The sequence below is a fragment of the Zingiber officinale genome, chromosome 6A (genome assembly GCF_018446385.1).
Source record: "Zingiber officinale cultivar Zhangliang chromosome 6A, Zo_v1.1, whole genome shotgun sequence".
NCBI lineage: Eukaryota > Viridiplantae > Streptophyta > Magnoliopsida > Zingiberales > Zingiberaceae > Zingiber > Zingiber officinale.
Genome location: NC_055997.1, coordinates 126,012,557 through 126,032,152, shown reverse-complemented (window position 1 = coordinate 126,032,152; position 19,596 = coordinate 126,012,557). Strand labels below are relative to the sequence as shown.

Genomic DNA, 19,596 nt, shown 5'->3' with positions numbered 1-19,596 from the left:
CAACAAGATGAGGATGGCCCTCAGTCTGACCACCGACTCTAATATTGGGACCAACCTAAGCTCCCGGTATTAACTCAGATGGGGAGATAGGGGCCTCATCCAAATCATGATCGATCCTCTGAGTAGTAGAGGCACGCTGACATGCACGACCACGACCTCGCCCACTACCACTATCGCAACCATGGCTGCAACTACGAGCACGGCTACTGCCCCAACCACGACCACGGGCTCGTGGCATTGCCTATAAAATAAGATGAAAATTTTCAATAATCAATTATAATCAAGATAATTAAAACGAAGAATGACCCTTAAATCCTATAGCTCAGAGATACAACTCGACTTGTATAAAAATTCCTTTGCTCGAGAACTATATAAACCGAAAACAAAAATCTCGAAATAAAGCCAAAACCCACAAACAACAAACGCAACCTCGCTCTGATACCAATAAAATTGTCACACCCCGGGGGTATAGTTCCCGGTACCCCACTCGGTGACAATATAATATAAGAGATCCTAGGAACTATCAAAACAGAATAACCAAGAAATGTATCAAATTTATATATATGTCTTAGTTTTTCGTAGACTACAAGACTATACAGATCAACGACATCTGGAATAAAATTTCAGAATGTAAATACAACAAACAAAAGTAAGCCAAACCAGAAAATCAACACGTTGAGATCTCTGAGCAACTCTATGGAAGTCCAAAATCAACTATAATATCAAAAGGGTCCCTATGCCTGCAAAATTAGAGGCCAAGGAATGTAGAAAGTTAGCCAAATGGCTAAGTGGATACTCAAGAAAGATGTGCATGAATTTAATCTTGTTCAAGAAATCAAAGAAGTATCATTTATTATTTCAACTGTTATTTCTTCTTTGAGTTCTCAGATAATATACATAAGTGTATAATTATGATCATCTAACATTATTTGTTAGAATTAAAATTCATCTTCATATATTATCATCAATTAAGATCAATTTTCAATCTTATTATTTAATCAATCGGTATACAAGTTATCATGGTAATATCGACATGTATATCCATAGTCTAAATCTGATAAATCAACTAAAAAGTGAATCACTGGAGCCCATATCATCAGAGTGTAATATCATATGGATAGGCTAAAAGCTTCCTCAGAGTATAAAACTATCGCATACGTCATCTGACGTACGAGCTGTCAGCCCTCACCGGTGGAAGACATAATAAATACTGACTGAGGGCTACATCACGCCGCCACGCCTTGGGTGTATAGTCAGGTACTCTAGACCGCTGGCCGCTGCACCACCACAATAACATGTGGGTGGTCCAGTACTCTAGTATAAAACTCTGATACAAAGCTAAGCTCATGGTCTTCACTTTTTAATGTTCTTCATTTACCATCTTTCTTATTTCACTTTAAGGATTTCATTTTATCCATTTATCATAATTATTCTCTTTTCATATCAAATGGTCAATTAAGTTAACATTTTTGTATCAAATCTTTTAATTTATCATCTTATGGTCCACATATAAAAAGCTACAAGCATCAACAGATGAAATATCAAAAGCATGGAGTATAGAAGGTCAAGTCAAAAAGGCAAGTATCAACAAAAGAGTAATTCAGAATATTTCTTTAATTTTAAAAACCACCCTTTCCATATAAATCCCAGTATAAATCCATATGTGAACAAGAAATAATATCAATTATTTGCCCTCCATGATTTTTATTATTTTAACCCATTTCGCTAATTGTAATATCATTTTAATTCCCTTTTGAAAACAATTATACGAATATATATAATTTCAATAGTATTTTATTCATACACAAGGATAAATATGAGTCAAAGAGAGATGTACCCACTTTATGTACAACAAAATCTTCGAATGTCGGCAGGTCATCGTGCTCCACTCGAGCTCGTGTCTACAAATATAATACAACATAACTCAAATAGTCAAAATACTATCTAATAAGAACCATAACATGAACATCTAAATTTTTATCTACAACTCGAAGTCGAAGGATCATTTTATCTCGCTTTCTCGTACCACTTCACATTCCTAAAAGACACCTCCATTATTATCTAATTATTTACCCATCTTAACCACAATTCGATTAGCATAAATTATATAAAATATACCTTCTATGGATTATTGTGGTTGCTGGAAAAAGAGGGCAGCAACTAAAGTTGTTTTCCCTTTGTCGCTGGTTGTTTCAGTTAGCTCCAGCGAGCTCCGGTGAACTCCGGCGGTACTACTAAGAAAAGGACAGCAGCTAGGGTTGCTGTTGGAGAAACAAAAGGTAACTATGGCAATTAGGGAAGGTTGATAACAAAGAAGGCTGCTGAGATAGTGAAGGGGCAAGGAAAAACCTTTTCCCTTTTTCACTGGTTGTCTTGGCGAGCTCCGGCGAAGGCCACAGCTAACTCCGGTGGCTGCTGTGGTTGGCTAGAAAAGAGGGCAACAACTAGGACTTTGTTTTCACCTCTTTTCTGGTGGTCCAGTGAACTCCGACAGACTCTGAGGAGCTCCGATGGTGCTGGCGAGAAGCAAGACAGCAAGAAAGGGGAAGTAAGGGATAGTGGCCGAAGAAAACAGTGCTCTGTCCTTTGCTGGAGGAGAAGGGGTGAGGGAGGAGGAAACGAGGGCTGCTGTGCTTGAGAAGAAGAAGGGGGAGAGTTCGATCATTTGTCGCTGTGGGAGAAGAGAAAGAAGAGGAGGAGAAAAAGGAAGAAGAAGAAAATGAAAGGGGAAAAAGAAAAGAAAAGGGGTGAACGTGGATGGGTATGGGAGTGGCAGTGAAACCTTTTGCATATTCTTTATTTTTTCTATACTTCACAAATAATGTGATCATGTTATTGTGTGTTTACTTCCGTGGACTTCAATATCAATAAAAATAGGAATGCCAACCTTAATAGGTATTAATACTACTTTACAATACAAATGACATTTGTAGATGTAGATACAATTGAAGCTATCATAATTTAATATCATGTTTGTTTTTCTCTGTTGTTTATAGTTTAGAGATAATTATCTATTACTAGACCATGTCGTATAGTAGCTATTTATAGCTAAGCGCCGAGGACGGCGGGGTAGCGGTGGAGGCAGTCGAGCCAGGGACTGCGGGTGGGGCGGCGGACGCGGCGCAGGGCCTTCCAGACGGCGCTGTTGCACTTGAAGCCGGAGCCGAAGGCGATTTGCCAGACGCGGTCTCCGGCGCGGACGCGGCCCTGGGCCTCCAGGTAGGCCAGCTGGTACCAGATGCTGCTGCTGGAGGTGTTGCCGAAACGGTGGAGGGCGGCGCGGGAGGCCTCCATGTGGCGGTCCTCCAGCTCCAGGTTTTTCTGCAGCGCGTCCAGCACCGCCTTGCTCGCCGCGTGCACGCAGAAGTGCTCGAACGCCAGCTTGTAGTCGGGGATGTAGGGCTTCGCGAGGGCGGCGGAATTGGGTGACAGGTGGCGGCGTATCAGGGCGGCGAAGAAGAGGAGCTGCTCGGAGAAGGGGAGCGAGAGGGGGCCGAGGGTGGTGATGTTGGCCTTCAACGCGTGTCCGCCCACCTCCATCAGCTCACGGCTAATGGATAAACCCTTCATTCCTTGCTCGTCCTCCTCCTGATACACACTCCTGCAATCGATTTGTAATCGAAATCAGGATCGAATAGGCGAATTTTCAATGATGATTCGAAGTCATTAACAAGAGTATATATAGATATTGACCTGAAACTGCGGTCGTCGGCGCCTTTGTGCGTCCTGACAATGTGCTCGAGCCTGTAGTGGGCCCGGCGGAAATCGCGGCGGCGGTTGGAGAGCAGCACGGCGGAGCAGCCCATGCGAAAGAAGCAGTTGGGGATGAGCATGGAGCGGCGGCGTCCGGCGTACCAAGTGAAGGAGACCGCCTCGGTGCTGACCACCACGGCGTAGGTGCTGGAGTTGGCCTGCAGCATGTCGCGGGCGAGGTCAAGCGCGATCACCCCGGCGCTGCACCCCATCCCTCCCAGGTTGTAGCTCAGGATGCTGCCCCGCATCTTGTAGCGGTTCACGATCATGGCCGACAGGGACGGCGTGGGGTTGAATAAGCTGCAGTTCACCACCAGCACGCCCACCTCCTTGGGACTCACCCCGCACTTGTCGAACAGCTCGTCCAGCGCCGCGAACATCGCCGTGGACGCCTCCTCGCGGCCGTCCTTCATGGTGGCGCAGCTCGTATCCTTGGGAGAAAACACGCACTTGGGCACGTAGCTCTCGTCGCCGATGCCGGAGCTCTTCAGGATCCGGGACTGGAAGGAAAGGCTCTCCTCGTCGAACTTCCCCGACTTCCGCGCCAGCTCGATGAATTCCGCCTTCGACACCTTGAGGTCGTCGGAAGGACGGTAGCAGGCGAAGTCGATGAGGTAGACGGGCCGGCGCTTGGACAAGACGTAGACGGCGGCGGTGAAGGCCAGCACCGCGACGAACGTGAGAACGCTGACGAGGTCGAAGCTGGTCTCGCCCCACAGCCTCCGCCACAGCTCCGCGGTGGTCAAGCTCACGAACTCGGCGCCGAAGACGAGGAGGAGGAGCGGGAGGGTGGCCAGGTACAGGGCGTGACTGACAAGGTAGTGGTAGCCGAGCTTCACGTACTTAATGTTCACCGACTGCAGGAAGTCCGGCAAGCGACGCCGCACCCTGACCGAGAACGTCGGCGAGCCCGCGTCGGGCCCCGACGCCTCCACCCCGCGGTTCACGATCTCCGTGGAGAGCAACGCCTGCTCCCCTGTTCCTCTGTTGCTCATCTCCATTATCGCTCTCTTCTAGCTAAGCAATCAGCTTAATCAACAGATTCTCTGTACGATCGAGCTAAGAGCTGCTGCGTCCATCTATCTATAGCTGTGTGGCTGAGTGGCGAGGGGATTTGGATATCGATTCAAAAGGATATTGAGGTGGGTGAGGAGCAGTTAATGTGCACGCCAACCCTAAGAGATTGTAGTTGGAAGTTGGAACCACCTTCAATTCTCCAACCATGAAGATCAATGGGGGAAATCCCATTGATTGCAGTAACGATTGCCCATACATCTGGAGGATTTCTGATCAAAGATCAGGGATTTAGACATTTCACAAATTCTATGAAACCACCCTTTTATTGGTTATAAATGTGATTGGATATTCTTGGCACACTGGCAGTTCAGCTACCACCTTCTCCATCGACTACCAATAAAGTGCCTTAATTCTTATAGAGTGAACAAAGTCAACGGGAAGGCCCAACAAGGTCGGTCGATGGTTCAAGCTGAAAAACACATTTAATGAGGCATGGCTTCGTTATGTACTTCTTTTATTCCAGAGTTTGGCCAACTGGATTCCTCTGTTTGATAGGAAGTTCTCATTTATATCATCCAGTTTTCTGAATCTGTTAAATGCTTAGTATCTTATCATATTTGATTGTTCAATCAGGATGAATAAAATATTTCATTAACGAATTCTGGAGTACATTCAAAGTTATTGTGTGTGTCAGAACATTATTATTTTTGTTGAAAGGAAGGCTGAAGGCTGAGCTAACACAGCATGAGCTGATCAACAAACTGCCTGCACTGCCAAACTCTTCCTTGGTTCGCTGCATCCGCTCGAACTGAATACACTTTCGGCCACGTCGATCGAACATTGAGATTGCCCAATGCATGCCTGAAATAAGAAAAACAAGATAAGCCAGCCAAGCTACTTGTTTAAAATAAATTTGATGTGCATTCTTGTTTTTGAACTTAGTTTACCTTCTTAACGACATCTAATGCATTAGGAGCATCGCAAGAGCCTTTTGTAAATGAACCGCATGATCCTTGAGGGTTTCCGAAGCTCGCGAATTGGATATCAGTGAAGCTTCCTTCTCCTTGGCAAGATAGTTCAAGGGTGCTTCCCTCGAGAACATTAGAACAGACAGTTCCAACAGCCACTGTCTGAAGATTTACTTGAGCAACATCTCCACCAACTTCTTCAAACAGGACCAGAGTATTCGGGCCTTGCGTAGTGTATGATCTTGGAACATGGTACCTATAGCAAGACCAGATCAGAATTGTCCTTGTGTTATTCAATTTTGGTCAATGGCATTGCAATACTAAGAGTATCAGACAACAGGGCACTTCATGATTTATGGTATGAGAAGCTTACCATCTCTGTGAAGGCTTTCCGCAACCAGTTCTACAATTGTCGGAATTATATGGTTGTCGACGATCGCAAGGTCCACACCCATTATTGCCGGCAATGAAACTTACCCAGTAACGGCCAATGTTCTTGCCATTCACCCATGCTTGCCCTTTTGTCATTCCTTCCAAATCCAACACCAGACCGCCATCGCCTGCTGGAACCTCAAATGTAGTCTAAAATGTGTGTGTTTTTTTTTCGGTTAGTTATGTGTGTTCAATCCAGCTAAAAATATTTGGTAGTTTGTATGTACATGTAGTCTCAAACTTAGTTACCTTATACCAAGTCATCGGCGCATTGGTTGGAAGTGTATTAGATTTCCACTTAGCACCGTGGTGTGACGACGGTGAGTAAATTTGACTCCTTTCTCCATTTAGTCCCACCTTAAACAAATTGTGCCGTCATAAGATCTTCACTAAGATCTAATGACCAAAACATTTGACAGGAATAGCTGAACTAAGTGCTTAAAGTTACCTTGTATGACCAGGTGTTATTCGATAAGTCCAGGGGATTGTTTCCATTGCCAATGATTTGGACTGGACCACCATCAATTCCTGCCCTTTGCATATCGAAAAATGCTCCATAGTTCTGAACATTCCCACAAGAATGATATTGTCGGTCAAGTTCTATTATCAAATCTTAATATGGCATATAAAGTTTGATAAAAGCTTTAAATTGATTACAAACCGCAAGGCCATCAGTAGCACTGAGCAATGTGATGACATTATGTCCAACTTGGAATTTAGTTGCCTGCCGAAAGTCAAACTTGTAATTTCCTTTTGTAGCGTATTGTGATCCTGTTTCGACAAGTTTTGTTAGATAATTTGCAATATTTTAAACTCTAAATTGTACATAACGAGTCCAAGAAGATATATGAGAAGACAAAGTCCATAGGAAATTCTTTCACTTCCTTTGTATTTGAACTATTTGAACCAAAACCTAGTTTTGTTTTGTGCAAGTGATAAGACATTGATAGGGAATGAAAGATTACCTATAAGGTGCTTGTTAACATAAGCGTGAAGAATATGGCCTTTGGTTTGAACTCGCAGGTTCATCGTGTCATTCCACAGTGGATCGGATTGATTGAGAGTTACACTGTAATAAATTTAGATGTTGAGGCCTACATTAGATCATTGATCAAAACCATGGTTTGAAAGTACTTGACCTTGTAGCATAACCATAAAACAACAAACAAAATAGACTTAACTAGTACTTACTGTTTTGCAATTCATGAGATTATGCAATAGTACCTAGTCATGTACCACAAGTAGTCACTCGTATCACCGGTTGTCATTATCTGCTCCAAGAGCGAGTTATTAGAGAATGAGCCCTTTCCTTTAAGGGTGTCTTTGATCTTCTCGGGATGCCACTGCCAACTAAACTTGGAGCTTGCAGGCTTGTTAATCATCAAAGTGGTTTGTGTTGTTACCTGCAAGCATAAGATAATTTGGAAACTTATGGTCGATTTCTTATGATTATAATGTTTCATCCTTCGAAAAGATGTAGAACATTATACCTTGGCAGTGTTGTAAGCTTCCTGAACACAATCAGGGAGGACACTGATGGACCTACCGGGCACAAAATATGCATTGCCATTGTATGTCACAGTCACATCGTTTGACCCATTAACATTCACCAAGAAGCAGCCAGAAGTAGATCCTTCTGCCGAGTATTTCATCACCTGAAAAGGCAACAATACATTGTAACTTTCGTGATCGTGCACATCGGTAGCTAGAGGAAAGGTATTAGTATGACAAACCGCTACTCCGTTCCCTATGTTTGTAGTATTCAGGTCACCATATGTTAGAGCCTTCTCCATCAGTTTGATGGCACTATGTAGTTGCTTCAAGTGTCCCCATTTGGGTTGCTTTATGTTCCCTTCATTTTTATGAGGAAAAAGTCTTAGTTTTTCCATCGATGAAAGGATCTTTAAAGCATTAATCTGTTTCATATGAATAGGTTTGTCTTTTTAACTATTGTTTCTATCAAGAGTAGGTTCTTGTAGTACCTACCATATTCATCCAAAGGAGCATCATAATCATATGATGTTACTAGAAAAGGACCTCCTGAAGTTCGAGCAAAGTTTGTTCCTCCGTGATACTGAAACAAGTAAATAGATTAATTAGCATTAGCACAAGGTATGAGCTACTAATGCATATGCAACAGTCATGTTAATCATTTTTGTAGCAGTTTATGAACTAAGATTATTTTCTTCACCATGTAATAATTTTGATAAGTGCCTCCAGAAGCAAAGAAGTAAGCCACTGCATAAGCTACATCCTCAGCAGGTCTATGTGGTTGACCATCTCCCCAAGCTTGGAACCTAGACGTCCACATAAAAATTGTCATGGAGGTGGTTAAGTAAATTATGTAATTAGGTGGAGAACCATACTCACCATCCTGTCCAATTTTCTGTCCACATCTTGGGACTACCTTCGCGATTTGGCACGAACTTGTGACAGTAGAATCCATTGCATGTATTTATCTGCCAACAAGAAGTAGAAAAAGATCCCAAAGGAGCTTGGTAAAAATATGTTTGTTGTGCTGTCTCAATCTTGCTAATTTGGTTGCAACATATTAGCATTTATTCTCTACTTCATTTTTTGTTGTGTTGTCTCAATCTTGTTAATTTGTTGTTTTTGGTGTGATCTTGATCGAATTCAATCTACAAGAACTTGCTAAAAAGTAACACGGCCATTAAAATAAATTGATTTAAGTTAGTCGACTTTACGGTAGGAGGTGGAGCATCTGCTTGTTGGCACATGATCCATGGGACACCGACATCGAGTGATACTGCCATATTCACACACCATTGGAGGTATTGTTTACCTGCATCTCCATACTTGTCAATGAAGTTCCCGTACTCGTTCTCGATCTGACAAATAGGAATTTTGATGTGTATTCTATCAATTTAATTGCAGAGGAAAGCCAAAGGAAACAGATGAACAGAAACTAAACAGTCTGACTATAATTACCTGAGTAAGAATGATGGGTCCACCTTGAGATGCTAATAGATTTTCCTTCTTGACCATGTCGACTATCAGAGTCGTAAAGGTTTGCATTTCAGCCTGCAATTATGAGGTTGAAATGTGAGCCTTTCTGGTTATGAGTGTTGAACAAACAAGAACAACGCCGCCTACTTTGAGAGCACTTTATTTGGATAAGTTGGAAAAGCTACGTACCTTGTAGATGTCATTATTAGTTCTTAGTTGAATTCCTGGAATCTGATGTAGCCACAAAGGGAAGCCTCTGAAAAAGAGACAGGGAGGAGCAAAGAAATGAATTCCAGAATGGCGAGATCAGATATATTGTGTTCGGAATTCAGATATTGGTTACCCGTAATTCCACTCGGCGCAGACATATGGCCCTATCCTGAGAACAACGTAGAGTCCTGCGGCTTGGACAATCTTGATGAAGTTGATGAAGTCGAGATCGCCCTCGAAATTATACTGCATGCACGCGCAGGAGTAATGTCATCGAGGGAGGGAATGATCAGTCTTGTCAGATTAATTTCGATATTGCAGCAAAAGTAAGGATTATCAGACCTCTCTTTTACGTGGCTCATGGGAATCCCAAAAGATGTAAGTGTCGATGGCATCGAGTCCACCTTCTTTGGCTTTCTTCACGAGGTCAGGCCACATCTGGATCATCACCAAAAAAAACAGAGAAAAATCATGTGGCTGTGGGTGCGGAAGAGATAGAGAGAGAAAGAGGCGATGGCTTACTTGAGCAGTGCTGCGCGGATAGTGAATCGAGCCAGAGATGAGAAGCTTCCTTTGGCCGTCGATGATGATTGCTCTTCCATCGTAGGTGACGTTGGCGGCCGCCGCCGATGAGCAGAGGCAGAAGAGCAGAGAGACGAGGAGGCAAAAGGGAATGGAAGAATGTGAGGTGATCTCCATCATCAGAGTCGTCGCTGGCTTGTCCTTCCACTTGGTGAATCAAACACGGGGGAGGAGGCCGGATTTAAAGAAGGCGATGTCCGAGGTGGGGGAAGCAGAAATGCGCGGGTTACCAGTCATCCAAACATTGAATTTGCATGAACTCCACCAGATATTCTTCGGCTTCGTGGCACAAAACGGGGACCTGCAGCGGGTCTCGTCTCGTCTCGTATATGCCGTCCGAATCTAACGGAACGCCCGACCAATGGGAACTCCGCAGACCATTTTTTCCATTGCAAATGACCATATGCAATCATCGATTCATCTCCAAAATGGAAGGATAAATTAGATAATATCCGTCCATTTTTCCTGAATGATTAACTTGCCCCCAGCCCAGATAGCTCAGGTAGTGTTGTCACATATAGGTCTAGCATTGATTTTCAACGGGTACAGATAGTTACTCACCCCCTATAGGTGCTAGTTGGGAAGACAACGTGCCCCCACGGGCGGGATCAACTGGTTATGACATGGATTCTTGCAGCATGAGTCGAGAGGGCTTTACTCCCTCTCATACTTGTGGGGCCGGGTTGAGGGGGCCGCTAGGTTGGCGGTTCCAACCTTTTGCAGCATAGTTGGGAAGACAACGTCCTCCTTGGGTCATATTCAAACGTCTTCGTTGGGTCATATTCAATTGTCACCTAAGTATTTGTAATTAGAATCTCTACTACTATGTATTTATAAAAAAATTTCCTCCAAATAAGAGATGTGATCAAAAGATGTTAGTTTTCTGAACTGATCGTCACGTGAGATTAACTGAGATTATTAATTTTTTTTAATTAGGAAGATAACGATACCGAACCGCATGAGGTTTCTCGCCTTTTGCCACAGAACGTGAATAATTATCTTGCATTAAGAAGAGAGGGTAGTTTGTAACAGAAAATCAATTTTCAAATATAAACTAACGAAAATAAAAACAATGATGATCTGAGTGTTCCAGACATCGAAGGACCCAAATTTAAATACTAGTGTATCATTATCAAGGCACGAGATGATTTACAAAGTAGTTTTTAATTTAAAACAAAAAGACAATAAACTATTCTACAAATCAGTTCACGATCTAAAAGGTACGAGTTGACATCACTTTGAGGGGAAAAAACAATTCGGGCACAAGTAGCACAAACTATCACAGAAGAGATGTAGCATAAAGTTCCTCAAGTATTAGCAAACCCTAAATAGTTATCAATTACATGAATACAATTTAAAGGTAGAAGAGCGTCACAACCAAATTAAAACATAGCTGAAAATTAAGTATAAACAAGATAGTAGAAGCACACAATATAAAAGTTGGATGATGAATCGTTGAGTCTGAATGTGATTTGATAGCTTAGTAATACATGAGCTGATGAGCTGCATTCACATTTTGGTAGCCACCATCATAAATAGCTTGACTAGCGCCAGCACCCATCCCCATGGCAGCTTGCTTGAGAGCATGCTGAGCTTGGGCATGCATCATTGCCTGTTGGCTGGCACCGATCTTGCCCAATGCCAATGAGCGCTCATAACCTAAGAGATCAGTCGCAGAGATTCCAGGGAATGTCACAGCAGCAGGTGGAGGAAGTGGCGTGGAGGTTGTTCCAGGAGGAGTGGGCTTGCTACCCCAAGAGCACTAAAACATAAATAAAGAAATTTGATAAGAATAGTGGTCTCTATCTAAAAATGATGCAACAAAATATACACACGAATGGCCTCCAATGGTGGTCCTGTTTAGAAATATACAATAACAGTTACACTAGTCAAAGCCAGTAGTATCAACCTTGATTGGCTTCCCACCGAGCATTCGGCCATTTCCTGTTTGGATAGCCAATGCAGCCTCAGAATGGCTACTGTATCTCACAAAACCAAACCCCTTATCACGTTGTACGCGAACTTCTTCAATCACTCCAGCACCAAGAGAATGGAAAAGGTGATGGAGATCTAGTTGACTAACCTGCCAAATTCAGTAAGCATGACATGATGTAAATCTGCTAAACAAGACAGATAAGGCATGATCAAATGCAAATGCAAAGAGAGACTTGCCTCATAAGAAAGATTACCAACATAGACAGTGGTATACTGTGGGTTATTCTCTGGACCATCCTCATTTGTATTATCATGGACTTCTTCTACAAAATAAGAGAATTTTAGCAGTAATAAATGAAAGGGTTAAATATTAAATTGATCATGCATCTTGTATGGATTTTGAAATCTATCAATGTGAAAAAAAAAAAAAAGCTTTTCGTGATGATCACAACATTTACAACGAATTTATCATTCTTTTGACTCCCATCCAGCCATCCTTGTGTTGATATAACAGTAACAAGGCAAAACATTGAATCATCCACTCAATTAAAACCACTAGCCAATTGAGACATCATTTGCCAAACACTTGACAATGACATCTACAACGAGGTGCTACCAAAGTTAACTTATTTCTATATTTGAACAGGTTTGCCTCTGAAGCTCAGGAGATTGTGTTCAACTACATCACCATGTCTACAACTTTACAGGCACAATCCAGCTGGTTATGTGCCTGAAGGTGAGCATAAAGAGGATTCTATGCTGAAGAACAATTCACCATGAAATTTCAACGAGCATAGGAACTGCTCGTTCTGCTTGGGCTCAAAGTTGCCAAAACTGCCATGGAGAACTTGGCAAGTTAAAGAGGTTCAACTCACTAGATTTGTCAAACACCAAATCAACTATGAAATCCAGACAAGCCTTGCAGCTCTAAAGCCCTCCTCCCTTGACCTCTCCAACAATTGCCTCATTGCCATCATCTGTGGAGTTTGCCGTCTCGACCTACAGCAACAGCTTCTTGAGGGACCCCAACAACAGCAGTGCAGACAATCACAGCTCAGTCAGGCTCAACTCCATCTTCATGAGAGGTTCCACCAAGTCGTGCCCACACTCAACTACAGACAATCTCACCTGCATACTCTACAGTGTTCCGATAACCACACATTTGCAAATCACGAAGGACCTTTCCTTGGACATGAAGTCATTTCAAGTTCTGATGTTCGACTACTAAGAGATCATGGAAGGGATGAAACTAAAGAATCTCACTGGAATGGAAGCTCCAGCGAGGTGTACTGGGTGCAGCTGAGAACGACGAGTTGGTGGCAGCAAAGTTGATAAGGTGTGATCAGGAAGGAAGCTCCAAGGAGCAAAGCATGGCAGTGATGCTGGTGGCTCAAGGGCAATGTGGTCTACAACAGTGAGGGAGCTTGAGGAACAGATGCTCCTTTCTTTTTCAACTAATCACAACTTTTAAGTTTTCTTTTAATTGGCAGGTGTGTAGATTGGGCAATGATCTGGCAGTTGGCCACATCAGCACCAAGTCAACAGCTTAAACCACTGCCTGGGTGAGAATCCAACAGATGACAGATTTAATACGAAGATCAAAATGTTGTCATAAATTTGAAATGATCAAAATCGTTAGATTTGAAAATCCAAAAAAAAGTACATGATAGATCTAGCTAAATAAAAATGTTAAGCCAACTAAAATGGTAATGAGCTTTAATCTAGTTCAATCAAAAGTAATGACCAATATAACAAATGGCTCACATTCTCAATCCCACTTTCTAGTTATTCTCTTTCAATACGATATAGGGAAATATTAAACTATTTGAGGAGCTTATGCAACTTTATGTTACAAACAAATTGTAAAATTTTCAAAAAGAAACAATATAAATCTATATATTTATAATGAGGAGGAATAGCAAAAGTATGCTGAAGGTTCTAGAAAATTTATACACGAAATTAATTCACTAGATGAGTAGACAAAAATTAAAGCAATACAGAGTGTCTATTTGCAATAAACTTAAATAACTACTAGATCTTAAGCCGTGAAATTTGAAACAATCTTCAGCAACAAGGTGCATCAAGGGGAATCGCATCCTGTGACAAAATCCTGGTGCAAACCCATGTTGTGAAGTAATTATGTTAATTAATGAAAGATTAATTATATTAAATTTGAAGTGATGTGTGGAAGAAAAAAATTTAGAAATGAGTTTTAAGACAGGTAGAAAAAAATGAACATATGTAAAGTAGTTTCTGTAATTTGAAAAGAGAATATTTGCAGTGGATGGATATGGCATTCCTAATTTTAGATACCTTCGAACTATTCTTCAACACACAGGGATTTCAATGAAGACATCGTTGATATGATAAATAATGAGGGATCAAAATGGAGAGGAATTTTTGGAGACTTATTATTGTACTTAGTTAAAAAGGGACATTTTAAAGGCTGTGCAACAATCCATGATAGGTGGCGGGCTATTAGGAAGCAACATATTAAAAAAAAAATTAAAAAAAGAAGTTAATGGATGTGTGGAGTTAGCGAAAAAGGTAATATATATATATATATATATATATATATATATATATATATATATATATATATATATATATATTAGTGCCTAGAAACAATTAATCTCTAATAGATAAATACAATATGAAAAATATAATGAGATCGTAGATAAGTTGAAAGATTATAGTTAGAGGAAATAGATCAATTAAAATAGAAGACCAAGGGGTCAAGAGAGGCTAAATAAAATACAAGTTAATGTACTAAAAAATGACTTAATTGATTTTCTAGTATAATGCTAAATTAAAGGATAGCATTCATATAGCTGGCAACAAATAGTTGAGATAAACACAGCTAGATGATGATGATGATGACGCCGCCATGCACTTGCATATACAGCATATGAGATATACAATAGTCCGATTGTATACAATAGTGTTTAATTATAAGGAAATAAAATTCTAAACAAAGATTGATTTAAGCCAAGAGATCAACATATTTATTGCACAAGTTAAATTATTCCATATAAATAATAAAAATAGTTCTCACTACCGCATAACAGTTCAAAGTGCTACTCACCTACAGATCCAGTTGTTAATTCCACCACACTCTTTGAATCAGAACTTGTTTTATCTTCACCAGCATTAGCTCCCTTGGTAGCCCAGTTACAACGAATTTGGCGACTGCCAATCCACTTGCCTGCATAATGTCAATTGTCAAATTAGAATTATTTGTGTCAACTTCAGAACTTTAAATTTACAACTTAAGAAGGCATATAAGCATCTCAAGTTAGATTAGAGCACTTTTTTCTTATTTTGGCTTTTTTAGACACCTTAACAATATTTTCACATTAAGTTCAGTGTATGCAATAAAAACATTGCGCAAACAGCCTGAGCAAGTTGATTGGTAGTCCATTAAAACAGGTAATAAAAATAGGCATAAATATAACTCACCAGTTAAATCATTTATGGCACTTTGAGCATCCTGACAATTTTAGTTGAAGAAAAAGAGGAAGAGTCAGCAAATTACATAACTCTTAAATAATATATCAATTGATACACATACCTGTTGATTCCGGAAAGATACAAAACCAAAACCCCTTGACCGCCCAGTTTTTTGGTCCCACATGACTCTTGCATCTCTACAACAAAAAAACAATTCAATGTAATATAAAAGAAGTAAAAACAACTTTTGTAAACATTCAGGAAATGTAAATAGTAAATCATAAAAGAACACAGAATACCAACAAAAATAGACACTTTGTGAATACTTACGAGCAGCTTGGATACACGGAAAAGCATGCATACAAAGTAGCATCTGTAACCTCAGGGCTAAGATCACCAACGAAGATATTGAAGTGCCCTAAACATATGCCAAAATGTAAAATACTCACCAAACAATTTGATACGTGTGAATCTGAATTGCAACATAAATTTAATAGATGAAATAAACAAAAATACTCAACCAGATGTATCCTCCCTTTGCCCACTAGCATATGCCCAATTAACCTTGATAGATTGACCAAATCTGTAAATATGAATGATGTAACTATGAAAACACTGATTAAATACATATACTAGATATCAAAATTGTATTATCAAACATACAGCTGTCTTCCATTCAGCATTACAATTGCAAGTGCAGCTGATCGGCGATCAAAGTAATCAACAAAACCAAATGATGACTGCAAAGACCAAAAAAAAGGGAAAAAAGGCAATGAACATATCCGAGTCAAGAATCGATCTAAAGAAACAAGGAATTAAATGTCAGCAACTATTACCATAATACAAAAATAATAATAATAATAATAATAATAATAATAAAAATAAAATACATAATATAGGGACCACAACTTACTACCAAACATATCATTGTGCCTATTACTGATGGTTGATGCAGATTAAAATTAAACAACAAACTTAAATTTTACCCAAAAATATTCTAAAAACATTTTTTACTACTTAATTGTATAAGATGATGTTTAGAAAATAACTTGGTTCATTCCCCAAGTGTCATATAGGCTAGACCTAGCCTAGGCATGTGATAGGAGTTATCATCAGACATTAAACTCAATGCCCCTATTTCTGATTGTCAACTTGATCAAAATGCATTTCTTGAATGGTTGGCCTGCTGCCCGCATGAAAAATTATGAGTGTAACATGTCTAACAACCAATAAGCATGATTTGCCAAAATGATTTGTGGAATCACTATGAAAATTTAGCAAAGTATTCAAGTGAACTTAAAACAAATAGAAAAGTATCTTATGACCCATGGAAATGAGACATCCCCAGGAACACTAAAACATATAAGAAGAAGTATGTTATGACCCACGGAAATACCCATTATAAGATTGCTATGTCTTAGTTTTTTTCCTGAATTCCTTCCATTAAAGGAACACTAAAACATGAGTGAAATGAGACATCCCCATTCCATTCTGTTCCACTCCATACCACATGACCCAAGGAAATCAAATATCTAAGAAAAATTGAAAAAAAAGCCTTAAACATAGATCAGTTTTTCTATACTTGGACCAGTTAAAGTTAATGTATAATTGGATATCACAATAAATATGCAAATGCCTTGTTTAAACATGAAACAAAGTGTTGGATATCTGTAAAAATGAATGGAAATGCCAAATTTTCCAACAAAAAAATAGACAAAATACAATTCTCAAGGAAGAATACATGATGAAATAGAAGGAATAACAAACCTTTTCTTTTCTAATGAGCTTACATCCTTCAACTAGACCAGCGCTTTGAAAAACCTCTTGAAGAAGAGGTTCTGTAACTTGAAGATGAACATTACCTACAAACCTGTATTATTCATAAAGAAATAAGAGATAAGGAAGAAGAATCAGGTACAGAATCATAAAGAAAATCCAAAATCTTTCTCGGCAACCAACATCCTTAGAATCATCAGTTGTCAAGATTCAGGGACTCCATAATTTAACTAACAAAATTTTTTAAAAAAAAAAGGAACTAAAATAGTTGTAAATACATGGTAAACAAAAATTATTCAGTTCATTTAACAATTTCAAGAAACAAACTCAATGGCAAACCAATCTCAACATCAACAAGAATACAAGATCAATGTACAGAGAAGGCCAACGCCAAGAGAATTATGTAAATTAGTAAACTGCATAACAACTTGTAGAGACAAAAATAAATAAATAATGAAGAACAAAAAGAAGATACCCCGCTCATGCCCAACCTAGAAAATAGGTGTACTATACAGAAAGGTAGCATATGCACTAAAATTATAGAAAAAAGAAAAAAAAAAAAATCCTAACAGGACTCACACACTGCGACATGTGCTTGGATCAAATCCAGGAGGAAGATTTCCACTTAGGATTGGCTCTATCTGCAAAATAGAAAAGTAAATAAACAGAAAAAAGGACAAAAAAAAATAGCACCCCCAAAAATAAAGTGAAAAACAGCCTAAAACTTACAAAGCCCTAGTCACGTCAAAGATTTGCACAAACCATTACACTCTATAAGACGAATTTATTTATTTTTTTGAAAAAAAATGTACATATGCATATAAAAGAATACTTCAAGTATAGAAACTGGTGGACGATGAAAGAGTAACTAGTATTATTTTCCAACAGTTAGCATCCTGTTGCTAGTGCTGCTATTTTGGCAGGAACAACATTTCGAATTTATAAAGAAAACTTATGTTTAAGAAATTACAAGATAAAAATCCATTAAATTTATGATGACCAAAGCCCGCGTGTGATTATCTCAAAGAAATCTAAATGTCAAAGGAAAGCAGAAAATACCAAGCATAGAGGTAGGACGGTACTCAAGAAATTCTAAAGACCAAAAACAAAATGATATATAAAATACGAACATGCAACAAAGACCCCGTTGAATTGAACTGAAGGAATCCCTAGCTGAAAAAAAAATAACAAAAACCCTAGCAGTCATCCCTAGAGTAAAGATATTCGGCAAGTAACAGCTACCAGAAAATAGCGAACATACCCAAAAGAGACAGTTTATATAGCAAAGAAGAAATTTTGGAAGTCAAGAGAAAAAAAATAAAGATCGATCTGAGAAAACGATCTGAAGCGAAGAAACGGAATGGAAACCTGAGGGGGAGCCAAGAGACCGGGATGGGGATAGAGGGATTGCTGCTGCTGCTGCTGTTGCTGCTGCTGTAGAAGGAGGGCCTGTTGCATCAGAGCCTGCTGCTGTTTGAGCCTCTGCTGCTGCATCGTTCCTAGCCCTAGGGATGTTCTAAGGCACCCACCTGACTCGAGACCGAGCGACTCCAGGCAGAGAAGAGGGAGAGCGTGATCAGCAGAGAGGGGAGACGAAGGAGAGGCGATGCGAGGTTCGATCGGGGAAGGGAGACGCGATCGGTGAAAAGAACAGGCTGCCTTTGTACCCTATCTGCAAATTTAACACATCACGTGGTTTGCTTCCGATCATCAGTTTTGTATTTTGGTACATCTAAAATGTATAATGCATATATCGAAAACTTACGCGCGTGTATGAGAGCAGCCATAATTAGATAATTAGGTCTTCGTCGGCATATTTTACCCGGCAACCATAATTAGATAATTATATCTCGGATATAACGTTTCACCGAATAGATTAAATTTTACTATTAAAATTAAACAGAATCAATATAAAATTGATTTATTCAATGCTTAACAATTGAATTATCAATCGAGATGTATAATTGTTGATCATTGACTGTTTAAATATAGTAATCGATTTATATATTTTAAAATTAAAATCTAACCCAGTAAATTAAAATATATATTTTTTTTAAAAAAAATCCGATTGGTTTTTTTACTGTGCCATTTAAATAAATTAATAAAAAAACAAATTGACGCCCTTTCTTTTCAATTGTAATCGTAAGAAGGATACTTTTTTATTTATTATTAAAATAGCATTCCAACTTATCTCAATCAATTTTTAAAATACCTATGATAGGTGTTGCAATTTATAATTGTACACTATAATGTTAAACTGGTATTAATCTATATATATATATATATATATATATATATATATATATATATATATAATAGAAGTTTCTATATTATAATAAATATGACAACATCCCGATAAAGATAATTAAAAGGTGATATTTTGATAATAAATAAAAATAACACTCTTTTAATTATTTGAACAAGAAGATGCCCTTCGTATTTTTTAATGAATATTTTAGGCCAACTATAATCTAGAATTACTAAATCGAACGACTATAGTACGCCA

At 39.3% G+C, this 19,596-nt stretch overlaps 3 protein-coding genes across 4 annotated transcripts; all 3 read right to left on the bottom strand.

The window, feature by feature from the left end:
• Positions 1-2,864: 2,864 nt before the first annotated feature.
• Positions 2,865-5,192, bottom strand: LOC121997951 (3-ketoacyl-CoA synthase 10-like). The gene is made up of 2 exons (XM_042552637.1): positions 3,694-5,192; positions 2,865-3,601 (listed from the first exon to the last, which is right to left on the bottom strand). Exons 1-2 carry the CDS (start codon positions 4,752-4,754, stop codon positions 3,049-3,051), a joined length of 1,614 nt encoding a protein of 537 aa, XP_042408571.1. The 5' UTR covers positions 4,755-5,192; the 3' UTR covers positions 2,865-3,048.
• Positions 5,193-5,326: 134 nt separating this feature from the next.
• Positions 5,327-10,307, bottom strand: LOC121997948 (beta-galactosidase 15-like). The gene is made up of 19 exons (XM_042552634.1): positions 9,870-10,307; positions 9,690-9,785; positions 9,481-9,593; positions 9,327-9,393; positions 9,120-9,212; positions 8,876-9,019; positions 8,541-8,629; positions 8,362-8,467; positions 8,157-8,244; positions 7,904-8,022; positions 7,661-7,825; positions 7,395-7,573; positions 7,136-7,239; positions 6,832-6,941; positions 6,619-6,732; positions 6,420-6,527; positions 6,112-6,320; positions 5,718-5,994; positions 5,327-5,631 (listed from the first exon to the last, which is right to left on the bottom strand). Exons 1-19 carry the CDS (start codon positions 10,047-10,049, stop codon positions 5,524-5,526), a joined length of 2,469 nt encoding a protein of 822 aa, XP_042408568.1. The 5' UTR covers positions 10,050-10,307; the 3' UTR covers positions 5,327-5,523.
• A 915-nt stretch (positions 10,308-11,222) lies between these two features.
• Positions 11,223-18,806, bottom strand: LOC121997947 (oligouridylate-binding protein 1B-like). Of its 2 annotated transcripts, none has more exons than XM_042552633.1 (12): positions 18,459-18,806; positions 17,670-17,731; positions 17,082-17,184; positions 15,978-16,054; positions 15,836-15,897; positions 15,645-15,732; positions 15,436-15,511; positions 15,324-15,354; positions 14,950-15,069; positions 12,102-12,184; positions 11,839-12,012; positions 11,223-11,691 (listed from the first exon to the last, which is right to left on the bottom strand). In XM_042552633.1, exons 1-12 carry the CDS (start codon positions 18,582-18,584, stop codon positions 11,410-11,412), a joined length of 1,284 nt encoding a protein of 427 aa, XP_042408567.1. In that variant the 5' UTR covers positions 18,585-18,806; the 3' UTR covers positions 11,223-11,409. The 2 variants fall into 2 exon arrangements, with proteins under 2 accessions (XP_042408567.1, XP_042408566.1); XM_042552632.1 differs by having other exon boundaries at positions 12,102-12,187; positions 18,459-18,804.
• Between the last annotated feature and the right edge of the window lie 790 nt (positions 18,807-19,596).

Excerpts from the sequence above, each read along its gene's own strand:
- LOC121997951 (XM_042552637.1), bottom strand. The coding sequence starts at position 4,754 with ATGGAGATGAGCAACAGAGGAACAGGGGAGCAGGCGTTGCTCTCCACG. Across the intron at positions 3,602-3,693 it reads GCCGACGACCGCAGTTTCAG|GAGTGTGTATCAGGAGGAGG; the intron begins GTCAATATCTAT and ends AATCGATTGCAG.
- LOC121997948 (XM_042552634.1), bottom strand. The coding sequence starts at position 10,049 with ATGATGGAGATCACCTCACATTCTTCCATTCCCTTTTGCCTCCTCGTC. Across the intron at positions 8,468-8,540 it reads ACAGAAAATTGGACAGGATG|GTTCCAAGCTTGGGGAGATG; the intron begins GTGAGTATGGTT and ends GTGGACGTCTAG. Across the intron at positions 5,995-6,111 it reads GGAAAGCCTTCACAGAGATG|GTACCATGTTCCAAGATCAT; the intron begins GTAAGCTTCTCA and ends GTCTTGCTATAG.
- LOC121997947 (XM_042552632.1), bottom strand. The coding sequence starts at position 18,584 with ATGCAGCAGCAGAGGCTCAAACAGCAGCAGGCTCTGATGCAACAGGCC. Across the intron at positions 17,185-17,669 it reads CCAAGCACATGTCGCAGTGT|GTTTGTAGGTAATGTTCATC; the intron begins GTGAGTCCTGTT and ends TGAATAATACAG. Across the intron at positions 15,355-15,435 it reads TATCTTTCCGGAATCAACAG|GATGCTCAAAGTGCCATAAA; the intron begins GTATGTGTATCA and ends TAAAATTGTCAG.